At 34.8% G+C, this 13,169-nt stretch overlaps 1 protein-coding gene across 1 annotated transcript in view; it reads right to left on the bottom strand.

Annotated features, from left to right (window-relative positions):
- Positions 1-13,169, bottom strand: part of CCT1 (chaperonin containing TCP1 subunit 1) — a 48,258-nt gene that overhangs the window by 20,602 nt on the left and 14,487 nt on the right. Inside the window, exons 5-7 of the mRNA XM_081756340.1 lie at positions 10,005-10,115; positions 7,404-7,585; positions 4,884-4,966 (exon numbers count right to left, since the gene is read on the bottom strand). Coding sequence (XP_081612466.1) covers positions 4,884-4,966; positions 7,404-7,585; positions 10,005-10,115 — 376 coding nt within the window. The remainder of the gene's footprint in view (positions 1-4,883; positions 4,967-7,403; positions 7,586-10,004; positions 10,116-13,169) is intronic.

Here is a 13,169-nt window from a genome sequence, read left to right as displayed (position 1 = left end):
TGTTTTCACAGTCACATTTTCACATCAATTTAAAATGATGTACAAGAATATTCATTCGTTTCTTAAATGCTTGCAAAATGACTTAAGCTTAGTTGCAATTTAACTGCGAAATTGAAAAGCGCATTGAGAAATTATTATATTTCTTCCTTTACAATAGTTTGTATGCGAGCGTTGCAAAGTATGCAAATCGACTGCAGAATCCCTCTAGTTCTCGAAGCAATATATGACAGTCTGTGTGAGAAACAGAAAATCGCTCCCATCTTCTTCATGTGAATCGCGCGTCTGCACAGAGCTGAGGCTCCGCCCTATTTCTATCTCTCGTCTGCTGCAAGGAGGTAAGAAAGGTAAGTTTTCAGTTACGGAAAAGTGTGATTATATTGTACGTACGAGCAAGCGTTTAAAAGACTGCTCTGTGAAACAGACGAACGCTAGAAACAATTAAACCACAACATATGACCAGGAGTTCGTGCTCATAGAGATCAATCAAAAAATGAAATCTTTCAGTTTAACGTCCCAGGATTGTGCCCGTTAGGCTAAGGAAGACAGATAATTAAGGCAAGTGAATGATGATGGAAGAATTGTGGAACGAGAATGAAGGAGGAAATGGGAGTATCCCGAGAAAACCCACGGACACGATGTTGTCCACCACAAACTTACTTGGTCGGGAATCGAACCAGGGACCCCATGTATCAGAGGTAAGCGCTCTACCACTGAGCCACCGTGCCCCCATGGAGATCAATTAGAGCTGGGTGGCAGCCTCCATATTAAATTAAAATTTTTGTTTGATCATTGCTCATTCGTATATAGGAATAAATGCCCATAATTTTAACATTTTTCTTCATATTAATTGAGAAGGCACGTGAGTACACAACAACGTCACCCCTGCAATCATTTATTTATACATTTAACACGTAGAATTCAAACTCACAACAAGTCTTGTTTGATCACCAGCATAATGACAAATGCTCGACTATGCCAGCAGTGAAAAAACCGAAAGGAAGAAGAAATATGCGACGAAAAAATGTATACAGCAACTAGAGAAGCAAGATTAATACAGATAAATATATCTATTTGTATTTTTAGAAAAATCGTGTACTGTTTTCTCCGTAGCCCATTATCATGACATTTGTACGTATAATATATTTGCCAAAATTTAAAATGTAAGAAATGGTGCAGAGAATACAAGGCAATAAAGATATGCATCAAAAGCAGACTCAAATTAATATCCCTGGTCCCTTTGACGGAAATGATGAAAGGTAAATATACACGAAACGCCACGTTTACTTATACTTTAGCTTTACTATTCTTCAGAAAAAATAGTGTATCATAATTACTAATATTGTTAATTCTGAAAAGGTCAAATTTACCGTCATATAATGTACACTACTTACCTCACCAAGATGTAAGGGAGATGTGCTAAGGTTGCCAAATCTTTGAGAGGCGCATAGTGCCCAGGTTTGAAATACATTGTACGGGCCTGAGCAGTGGCGGCGGTTGGACATTAAAAGTGGGGGGGCAAGACATGATCTGAACAATTGTATATCAATGTTAGATTTCCTGAGTGTTTCTAACACTGTTTGATGAAAGGTTGTATAACTAATAGGATACTATCTTTTTGCACTGAAAATACTGCATATCGTATTTCTATTTTATTAAGTAAATTCATAAGAGCAATACAGGTAGGTATTAACCCTTTATACTCTTAAACAACGAAAGTGTAAGAAGAGATTTGAGTTCTTGCTCATGAACATCTTAAAATTCTGTCTGGAAAATTGTGTGATAAGATTACTTAGTAAATTTGCAAAACAATTAAATAGAAGGGACAATATTAATCATAGTAATGAATAATATTGTAGTGAATAATATATGTAATGACGCTTGTTTTGCAGAAGTTATATTGAAACTAGGAACTAATGAACAACTTATACTTTTAATTCCACACATGCCATTAAATGATTGTTTTTACTCTTAGAAAATTAAATACAGTAAGTACTCCAAGCATATGCTACGACATTTAAAGAAATATGCAATTGCAATATTAATTGCGTTGAATTGCAATTAAAACGCAATTTCTGTAGTTTTCTTAACTCCACGCGAAGACAAATAACCAATACGTACTCACGCAATGGCAAATATATGGCACTATTTTTTCTATAAAACAGAAATGCATACAAAACCTTTACCAGGGTGTTCACATTCTGGAAAATAAGTGAAAGTCAGGTAAGTAAAAATGTATCAGGTGAAGTTAGGGAAATGGCAGATTGGTCAGGAAAAGTCAGGGAAAAATCGATTTAGGTCCATTGTTCAATTACTGAATTTATGAAATAGGGTTGATTTCTTTACTGTTAATGGATGCAAAATGTGGTGTTCTCAATGATGATATTGAGGGAGTCAGTGTTCTCTGATTTAGTTGTTAAAACTAATTTTCTGCGAGAAACACATCTAACTGCATCCTGGCATATTTGCTCAAAAGGGTAGACGCTGTTCTAGAAGAATTGCATGGTGCCAAGAGGATATCTGGACAAGTGGCTGAGAACGCGAAGAAATGGTATCTCCAGCTCACAGTGAAAGCTCAGACTGAAGAATTTAAGGAACACTCGAGTGAATTCATAGCCAATGACAGAGATTGTATTGGACTTGATGAGTTTTTTACTTAGTCTTAGGAAATGGGAAGAACTTCGTTGACTTATGGTCAGTTATGAAATTGTGTTTTATCTTCTTTCACGGAAACTCATTTTTTGAAAGTGGTTTCACAATAAATAAAATTCTCATTGTTGACAACTTACAAGAAGAATCTCTGATGCCTGAACGGATCATACATGATTCTGTGATGAGAATAGGTGGATCACCAGGATTAATAATTACAAGAGGAATGACAAATTCAGTGAGAAGTTCAATGAGACAATATCAGATGTATTTGGAAAAGAAGAGAGAAATAAATACTGGAGACGAGAAGAGGAGGGAGAAACGGAAGATTCAGCAACAACTAAAGGTGTTAAAGGAAGAAGAAAAGAAAATTAAACTGCGGAGACAACAAGAAGGATATTCAGATCAATGAGAAGAAAACTATGCGAGAAAGGATGAAAACAAATTTCAAAATGGGTTGCATTTAACAACTGCATCAGCAAAAGTATGTGTTACATAATGTGTGTATATGTGTGTGTGTGTTTTTTTTTTTTTTAATAATCATTAAAATCATGTATGAACTGTTTATTACTATAGGCAATATTATAATATTGTAATTGGTATTATAATGTGTATTTTTTTTCATATCTTAAGTACTTTGTATACTGCACACTTTCGTTTGTAACAATTTGTGTAATATGTAGGCCTAATCAATATCGGCCTAATGCACATGTTTGTAAATTTACATTCGTTTGAAAGAAAATTTAAAAAAGAAAGAAACATAAGCGGAAAAGAACAAGGCCAACTATTAGGAGTGTAGAGGCTGGGGTTTCTTTCTTTTTTCTATATTTTTAAGTTATTCAGGGGTCAGGGAAACCTGGAACTTTCGTCACGGAAAGTCATGGAAAAGTCAGAGTTTTTTTTCTTTCTCCAAATTGTATGAACACCCTGTTTACATTTCCAAATAAAACTATATAAATTAGGGCGTCACTTCAAAAAAGTGGGGGGGCAACTGCCCCCTCTTGCCCCCCCTAATCGCCGCCCATGGGCCTGAGGACGATTATTTAACTAAACCTAGTGCTTAATTATTTATGCTATTTATATCTTATAATATATGTTGTCCTTAATTGTTTGGGATTTTGGATTTGAGTTTAAGAGTCTCTTTCCATAGCGAGGCTATGTAAGACGTGGACTACAACTTAAGGTGGGATCGGAACCACAGGAACTCCCACCGGGAATCGAACCCGAGGTACTTAACTGTTATTAGTTATTTACACAAATTATATTTTTATTGTAACATGAGGATAAGTTTAAATTATTTTCATCGTTTGCCTGTATTATCCTGTCACCAACACTTCTTCATTTAAGGATTTGACAGAGGTGGGAATAGAACTTAAAACTAGTTTTGATGGAAATAATCTCTACAGTGAGTTTCCTAGTTTTGAATCTATATAATATCAACACTTAATACAAGGACTAGTAATAATGGTTGCTAAATTATGGAGTGCATTTTCCGAGAAAAATCAAAATAATTCAGTATATTCTCGCTATAACAGTAACTAATGCACATGTCAAACGAGTGTTTAGTGTAATGAAAGCTATACAGACAAATAACAGAAACAGAATGTCAACAGAACTTGTGATGGCCGAGATTTATACTCAGACGAACTTCACAAAAACAACCTGTCACTTCATCCACAAAATTGTACTAGAAAATGGAGCTCTTTTTCCACAGCGAGGACACCCAAAAAATATTACTAATAAGATAAGAATCTCAATGTTTTCTGCCATTTTCACGTAGTTTTGTACATGTAAGTTTGATTGCTATCAATGGTAGTGCTTGTAGTTAGTAATAGTGTTTCTTTCAGAAACAATATTCCGGGGGGCACATTTAGTATTCCAAGGGGACACTGTTGGTACTATTCTACTTATTACGTGGTTAAAAGTGTTAGAAATAGTGGAAATAATAAGAAAGAAAAAGAAAACTTCAGTTTCAAATCTGTTCTTCAGATACATAAATGCCGCTGTCTCCGGGCTTGCCTTCACTTTAATCTGGCAACCTTGGATATTTTATACTTAAAAAAAAAACGTTACCTAAAAGAACTTTACTTAAGAAGAATACATTAACTTAAAATTGGTGGTAAGCCCGAAAACAGATCTTTCGGTTCCCGGCTTTTACAAAAAACAATTTTGGCTATCCCTACTTAAAGTATAAGAGAATATATTTTACGCATACCAAAAGACAAAGATATACAAACCTGGACTCCTAACTTCATTTTTGCCTTCTGGAGTGAGAAATCAAGGCATGCTATTTTAGCACCTACAATCTTCTTTGGCATTGCTACAAAAGAAAGAAAGAAAGAAAAAAAACTTAAATACGAATCACAGGCTTTTCAATGCTAGTGGAAAAAAAAAAAATATAGGAAATCACGACGAAAAAATATAGGAGGTTTCGTGAAGTTGTGAAAAAGAAAATTTCAATTATCCAATAGATAGAAATAAAAAAAAAAAAAAAAACATGAAAATTACACCAATTGTTATACGAACATACATTCCACTATGAATATAACGAAACGGGTAATTACCTCGTTGCAAAATTTTATACAAGTTTCTTAATGTTTTCGTACGTAGCTCACCAGTAGTAAGCAACGATCATAAGGAAAGTGTAAAAAGGATCTCCATTAGAAAACCAGTGTTTGTAGTATACGTCTCCAAGATGTGAATAATTTCATTACTTGCAAGATCCTATCATTTTTTTTTTTTTTTTTTTTTTTTTAATAATATACGTAAGTTGTAAAAATCAATACAAAATTCATTTAAAAAATCACAAAACACATGATACAGAGTTAGTTGGTTAAGCATCTAACTACACAATTGCACACAGAATTTAGTGCATCTAAGAATATATACACAAAAGTAAAATTATCGGTTACACTTTCATTTTTCTTCAGTGCTTGAACATGCTTATTTGCCATCTTCCATTTTTCTCTGTTCTGGTCGTCTTGAATTTTCTGTAGTTCATTCATCTTCAAAGATGCGGTCTGAATCATTGCCTGGGCAACACTAACGTCAGCCATGTCCTTTTTTGATAGCGCAGATCTTTAAAATCACCACTCTATAGAAGTTTTTAATGAATATGACGAAACTAAATTATTTTTTGTTCCATTTTGTAGGTGTATGAATACTTTTTGCGCTAACTGTATATTGTTTTGTGTAATTATCTTTAGACAATAAGCAGGAAAGGACGAAACACAGAAGAGTATCCATTCAACCACCCTACTGTAGAGACAAAATGCCCTCTAACTACCCACGCCTTATTTCATTAAGTGATTTTCACAAGTGGAAGTAGCAATGCCACAAAAATATAGGAGGTCTCATTAAAATATATGAAATAAAGGAAAACTATAGGAGTTTATAGGAAGAGACGCAAATATATAGGAAAAATAGGAAATATAGGAGTATTGGAAAGCCTGCAATCAACAAATAATTTTAGTTTTTATTTTGAAACAACACGAATAACAACACATTTACACAAATTTATTCGAGTGATATCTTTCTTCCCTCAACATTCATTATTATTATTTTAAATCCAGAAATAACAATGCTTACATACATATTTTCTTTTTGATCACTACAAAATTTGAATTTACTTACACATTTACCTATCCAAACTCTCAAAAATATTGTCAACTTTTCGCGCCGCGACAGCGGACATTTTGAATTAAAAAAAATTTAAAATAATATAAAATAAAGTATGCATCTAAATGAAATAATGAAAAGATAAAATACAATTATCTTTGCTCCGCACGGCACGAAAAGTCGATAATAGTAACAAGGGACAGAAAAATAACAAATATTAAAGAAGGAAAAACAGAAAAAAAAATCTTATGACCAGGCTACCAGGTCATAGGGAAAAAAAAAAAAAACCTAACAAACTTATATAACTGGTAATTCAATTTACTTATGGATAACGGATCTTACAAGAACGAGATCTTATACATACATACATTAAATAGGTTTAACATTGCACATTATCATGAGCATAGGTTTTACACTTATGATGAGAATGCAAACGTTACAAAAAAAAAAAAAGTTCTGAGTACTTTCTTCCAGCTGCAATAGAGACAGTCGTGGAGGTGCCGGCTATCATCCTAGGAAATGGCAAATGGAAATTATTATTTATTTATTCTTTCCTAGTAGTTTGTCATGGTTTGTCGATGAAATTGTAGACAAAACTAGAAATTTCCAATCGAGTTTTACATATGTTCAATGGAGGATATAGGTCTAGATATCATGCAAGCCAGGAGAGCTGACGCACGCCATCAAGAACGCTTTGGGTTACAAGTGATGTATTGACAGATACTGTTCTCCGTGGAAGAACCCACCTCCCTTATGGACAGGAGGGACAAAATAACCGGCTAGATGATGATCTAGACGCACTAGTTTAAGTTCCTTGTATGAACACAAAAGGCGAGTGGTCACGAAGGTTAAGGGCTATACTTAAATTAATACAAATATTTTGAAAAGTTGAACTGGAAATATCTTTATCTCTGGAATCCTATATATGATCTATGGCCCAAGTTTTAACCTTTCCTTTCATCATACAAATATTACATTAGCACGTAAACCTTTGGCTACCTATACTTAAGATCTTTAACTTTTATTCCAAAATCGTCTGTGTCCATTTAAACTCCTGGTTCTTATACAATGTATAAACAAGCTTGTTTTCGATGGACTAGATACTCGAAATTACACACAAAAGCAACTAAAATTCTTACCTTGAGAAGCAACTGTGCAATTAAGTGCATAGCCCGGAACAAGAATGCTCTCCCTTGCACTGCGTCCATGGGCTTTAAGGACATTTACAGCTTTGATAGGGTACAGAAACCCTCCTTTGCCATCTGAGATCTTCACAGCTTGGGCCGCATCGACTACCATATTGGCGAAGAAATCAGCATCACTGGATTTGAGTTAAGGATACATCTGATAAACTGGAACCTTCAACAAATTGGTGGTTCCCCCCCCCCCCTCTACTTTCAGTTTTAGTCATGCCTGGAATTTCATGGACCATAACGTTGGATTTCCCCACTCTGACCACAAGACAGAGGACTCAAGTTTCAATTCAATGCAACTGGTATATATTTCCCTGATTTTCTCCAACGAAAGGGTACGTGAACTACACAAATGACAGATAGACTTAACAGTAGTAACCGCAATAATAAAACAGCAGAGTAACTATCTAAGGATATGATTTGACGCATATTTCTTTAAAAAAAAACCTACGCCCAAATACATTTTAATTTTGATAAAAGAAACACTGACCAAAGCTTAAAACACACTTTACTTTAAATTATAATAACGTTTTCGGATATCTAACATATCCTTCTTCAGACAATATCGAAAATAAATCTAGATTTATTTTCGATATTGTCTGAAGAAGGATATGTTATATATCCGAAAACGTTATTATAATTTAAAATAAAGTGTGTTTTAAGCTTTGGTCAGTGTTTCTTTTGTCAAAATAATCAATCCAAAGCCATGGATAGTCTTACTAACATTTTAATTGTACAAAACTATTTCAGCATTCTCTGTTGCGTTCGTCAGTGGTTCTCAGAAAATCAGACGGCAGTTGATCTCAAATTTTTCTTCAGCTTTGAATACTAGTGCAAACTAACAAGTTATTGGAAGATTCGTTGTTTGAAATTATGAGCACGAAGAAAATATACATATTGGATGCAGCCATTGCTTAATACAAATTTGAAGTGAATGGTAAGTTTAAAAAGTATGTAATCTTATACGGTTATATAATTACAACAATAACTTTACACAAGCTCATTTTTACATTACATATATCGTTGCAAAACAGAAGTTCTAGTACCAAATATTCCATTCTTTCAATTTGTTAGTGGACGGATACGATAATAGCTACGTAAGCGTTAAAAAGTGTTGATTAAGTTTTTCTTTTCTTTCTTTCTTTCTTCTTTTTTTTTTTAAAAAAAAAAAACTTTGGAGCTCAGTTTCTTTTACAGGACAGTACAGAACAACATAACATACGAAAATAATGAGTTTCAAGCAAACATAAATGAAAGCGACGTGTTCATGATCTCCAAGAGGGTCGAAATATTGAGAATACTTAAATAAACAGAGGAAAATATCGCGATACAAAGGCAAGTCCATTGTTCTATATTAATATGTATTTGACAGCGTCTATTAGTAATTGTAAATTTTTTTAAAATTATTTTTAATTTGTCCTATGATAATGAATAAAATGAGTTAATGAAGAAAGTAGGAGGAAACGAGAGAATCCCGAAAACGGCCACACAAAGTTCATTTGGTGCGAGTTGGAATCGAACCAGGGACCTCATGCACCAGAAGCGAGCGCTTTACCACTCAACCACTGCAGCCCAACAAGGTATTTGCAGTAGTGCATCGGTAAAAGAAGAGTTGCTCGAGTACAAAGGATTTACATTAACAAGAGTTTCAACCTCATCATTTGTCAGCTGAGCACAAGAAAAACATAAATAAATAAATAAATAAATAGAACGAAATCCTTCAGTTTAACGTTCCACGATAATGCCTGTTGGGTTAAGGAAATGAAATCTTTGAGTTTTACGTCCCACGGTTATGCCGGTGAGGCTAAAGGAGACGGTGATTATGAGAAATGAATGAAATGGTGGAATGAAGAAAGTGGGAGGAAACGGGAGAACCCCGAGACCCCATGCACCAGAGGTGAACGCTCTACCACTGAGCCACCGCGGCCCCTCCTGTTGGGTTAAGGGAGACGGATGATTTCGGCATGTGAATGATGGAAGAATTGATGGAATGAGACTGTGGGAGGAAACTGGAATACCAGGGGCCCCACGCACGAGAGATAAGCGCTCTGCCACTGAGCCACCGTGCCCCCAAAATGAAATTTTAAAGAAGTGGGGAAAGGGTTTCTCAGAGGTACACGAAGACAACACAAATTGCTGAAAAAAAAAAATTAGTTATATTAAAGTACATCTGGACGCAGTTAATTATTTATTTCAGATTTATTTAGCTCAGTCCCAACAGGTGTTTAACTCGGGTGTCCCACACCGGAAGAGAGAGAGAGAGAGAGAGAGAGAGAGAGAGAGAGAGAGAGAGAGAGAGAAAGAGATAAACTACTTAAATATAAGGAGTAAGAAAAAAATGCACAATACAAACTAAAGGAGATAATGACGAAGAATAATTATTCATGATAGCTCAATGTAACGTACCAACGATATATATAGTAACAGACAAACGATGGAGTATGCAGCTTGCAGTATTAACGAAGAAGAACAATTCCGTTTGAAACAATAGAAAAAAAAAAAAAGTTTTTCACCAATAACGCATAAATTTAAATAGTGAAAGGATACGCTCCTATAAGTTTACTTGATATAGATGTTTTGGCCGCATTCACTAAACAATCTCTTCCTAGCTCATCAACATTTACAGTCAAATGCTCTTGAATATATTTACATGCCTCCCTAGATGAGAAAAAAAGAAAAAAAGGATGAATTATTAGCCAAGCGAATAATAAAAGAATTTTGCATTCATTGGGGAACTTTATAATCTGACATATTTGATGGTGAAAACAATTTCTACCTTAAAGACGAATACGAAAGAGTAAACCAATCTTTGAAACGAAAGCAGTGACTAACATTGTAAGAAAAATACTTAAAAATAGGTGACACCACAGCGTTAAGTATAATACATCTTTCAACAACACAAAAATACATTGATGCATTTTAGAAACATTCAGAGTTCGTTTAACTACAGCTCTAACCTATTATAAAGGACGCATATTCACTTTCATGCCAACTTTTTAGGGTAATAAATAAATGATTCCTACCCGCCAGATGATAACATGTGTATCTACACTATAATTAAAAAGATCCTGAAAACGAACACCTACTCATTTGATTTGATCTTAGTTTAGTTCAGCGTCCCGTTCAGCAGAGAGCCTATATGAGACGTGGACCTACGGTTTAACGTAGGGTCCGAATACGTGCTCTCGCCGGGAATCGAATCTGGGTCCACCACGCCAAAGGCGCGCACGCTAACCGCTTGCAACGAGAAATACTTTTCAGATATAAAAGTATTAGACCACAAGGTTAGTTGTTTCTTTTCCACTTATGACTTATCATGATGTATATATATACCAGTATTTTTATTTTGGTTTTCGCGTCGGAAATTGCTAAATAAATTTACATTTGCGAAGCAATTTGTTAAGTTTTGTATCGCATTTTCGGCAGCGTAGGAAATTATATATTTCACTGCTTTAAGTGGATATGAAATAATAATTATATTTATAATAATATTATAATATTGTTATATTTGTAATATATATATTACAAAAAATAATGATAATGAAAAACGCAAAGGAAAGATGAAATTAAATCATTTAACGTCCGTTAGGCTAAGGAAGACAGATGATTAAAGCAAGTGAATGATGGAAAATCCGGTGGAATGAGAATGTGGAAGGAAACAGAGTACCCCAAGGAAACCCATGGACACGATGTTGTCCACCATAAACTTACTTAACCGGAAACAGAATCAGAAACCCCCCCCCACGCACCAGAGGTAAGCGCTCTACCACTGAGCCACCACAACCCTTTGCAACGCAAAGGAAAAGTAATGTCAGTTGTGCAGTCACGCAAGAAAGTATTTTTCAGTTGACAAAATTTCTTAACAATAAATTAACCTATTAGAGTACCGACTTTGGCAAGGTGTTAAGTTATAACTATTCTAAGGATAACAACAAAAAAGATCCAAATTAAGTCATTTGTTCCCGAGTTATTGGCAAAAGAAACTGCGTCAACTGTCAAATACTTTCTTTTCCGTGTGTACTTGTTTTTAACAATGTGCTAACTATGTCTTAAGCTGGTGGCTAGTTTTGAATGCTTCTACATCGAGTTTTTATCACCATCACGATATGGAGAACTGGAATTGTGCAGTTTACAAAGTGAATCTTCATCCCTATGATAAAATGAAATGAAATGAAATTTTTGAGTTTTACGTCCCACGATTATGCCGGTTAGGCTAAAGGAGACGGTGATGATGAGTAATGAATGAAATGGTGGAATGAAGAAAGTGGGAGGAAACGGGAGAACCCCGAGAAAACCCACGCACACGGTTTGTCCACCACAAAGTTCACTTGGCGGGAGCAGGGTTTGAACCCGAGACCCCTAGCATCAGAGGTGAACGCTCTACCACTGAGCCACCGCGGCCTTCCCTATGATAAAGACAAAAAAAAAAAAAAAAAAAGTTTAATTTCCCACAAATGCTAATTTTCTGATATTGTACCCAAATCCTAATCGGATCCAGTTCATTTTCCCACTTCTATAGAAGTTCTAAACCAAACACTCCCTTTCGTTCGCTCCATTTTCAATGGAAAACAGAGGGTTTAGCAAAAATTCTATTTCAGGAGCAATACAACTCGATACTGTAGAATCCCACTTTCACCACATTGTAGTAGAAGGATGTTACAATTTCTAGGTTCGTTGTGTGGATGGAGACTCCCACCGTAAAGAATACTATCCTCTCTTTTATTCATATCAGACGTACATGCAGCCTATGATTCTTTGTAATGTTTACTGGATGATACATTATTCAATAAACAACGTACTAATATACATATATATGTAGATATATTTTATTAGAGATTACTCTGTTAACAGCCTCTTCATCAATTTACACATTATTATTAACATACTTTTATCACATATCATTATATCTGCATTTACTTTCCATGTTTATTTCTATATTATTAAAATCATATTTATTGCATTTTATTTCTGTAGATGGCTGTTTTAAAAGAAACACTAGAATCTTTTCCTCAATGCATATACATGGAGCAGCCCTGCCCTGCCCACGGCGGGCAGATAGTGGAAACTCTCCTCGTGAACGCTCACGAGCATTCTACGGGCAAATACCATTGTTCGTGCTTCGTGGATCTTTGGGTTTCGTCCTTAGAGGAGCGGAAGTGTTGTCAACCTTGGCGGTAATCACTAGCTTACCAAAAAAAAAAAAAAAGTATGTATGGTAACTGATTGCCATTTAGTGTAAAGTGTTTTTTTTACAATGTGGTAACCGTTAACTATAGACAATACAAACTTGTAACAGCAATCAAATGATAAACTATGTACGTTCCTTTTCTTCTTTTTTCTTTCCTTTTGTTAAAGAAGGATGTGGGTTTGTTATATCCGAGTGTGGGTTTGTTATATTATGTTGTTTCGCTTTTTAGGAAAAGAGATAATCTGTTGATACGAAAAAAAAACTGTAGTACTTGTTTGTAATTATCTAAGTATTATTTCCAGAAAATTAGCTTATGCATGTATGTGTGTACGAATAGGCTTAACAAGGGGTTGGTTGTGGAGATTAGAAGCCACTATTACACTATCAATAGGAAGAATAGTATTTCTTACTCCACTTTTAAAGTTACTTTGATCGCAAAGAATCAAACAAAATATTAAGAGAGCCATAGAGATTTTCCATTTTTAAGAGTGACCGTTAGTGACTGCAATTAGTTTTTTTTTTTT

This window comes from Thermobia domestica, chromosome 4 (assembly GCF_964235325.1).
Source record: "Thermobia domestica chromosome 4, izTheDome1.hap1.1, whole genome shotgun sequence".
In the NCBI taxonomy this organism is placed as follows: Eukaryota; Metazoa; Arthropoda; class Insecta; order Zygentoma; family Lepismatidae; genus Thermobia; species Thermobia domestica.
This window is presented reverse-complemented; position numbering and strand designations above follow the sequence as displayed.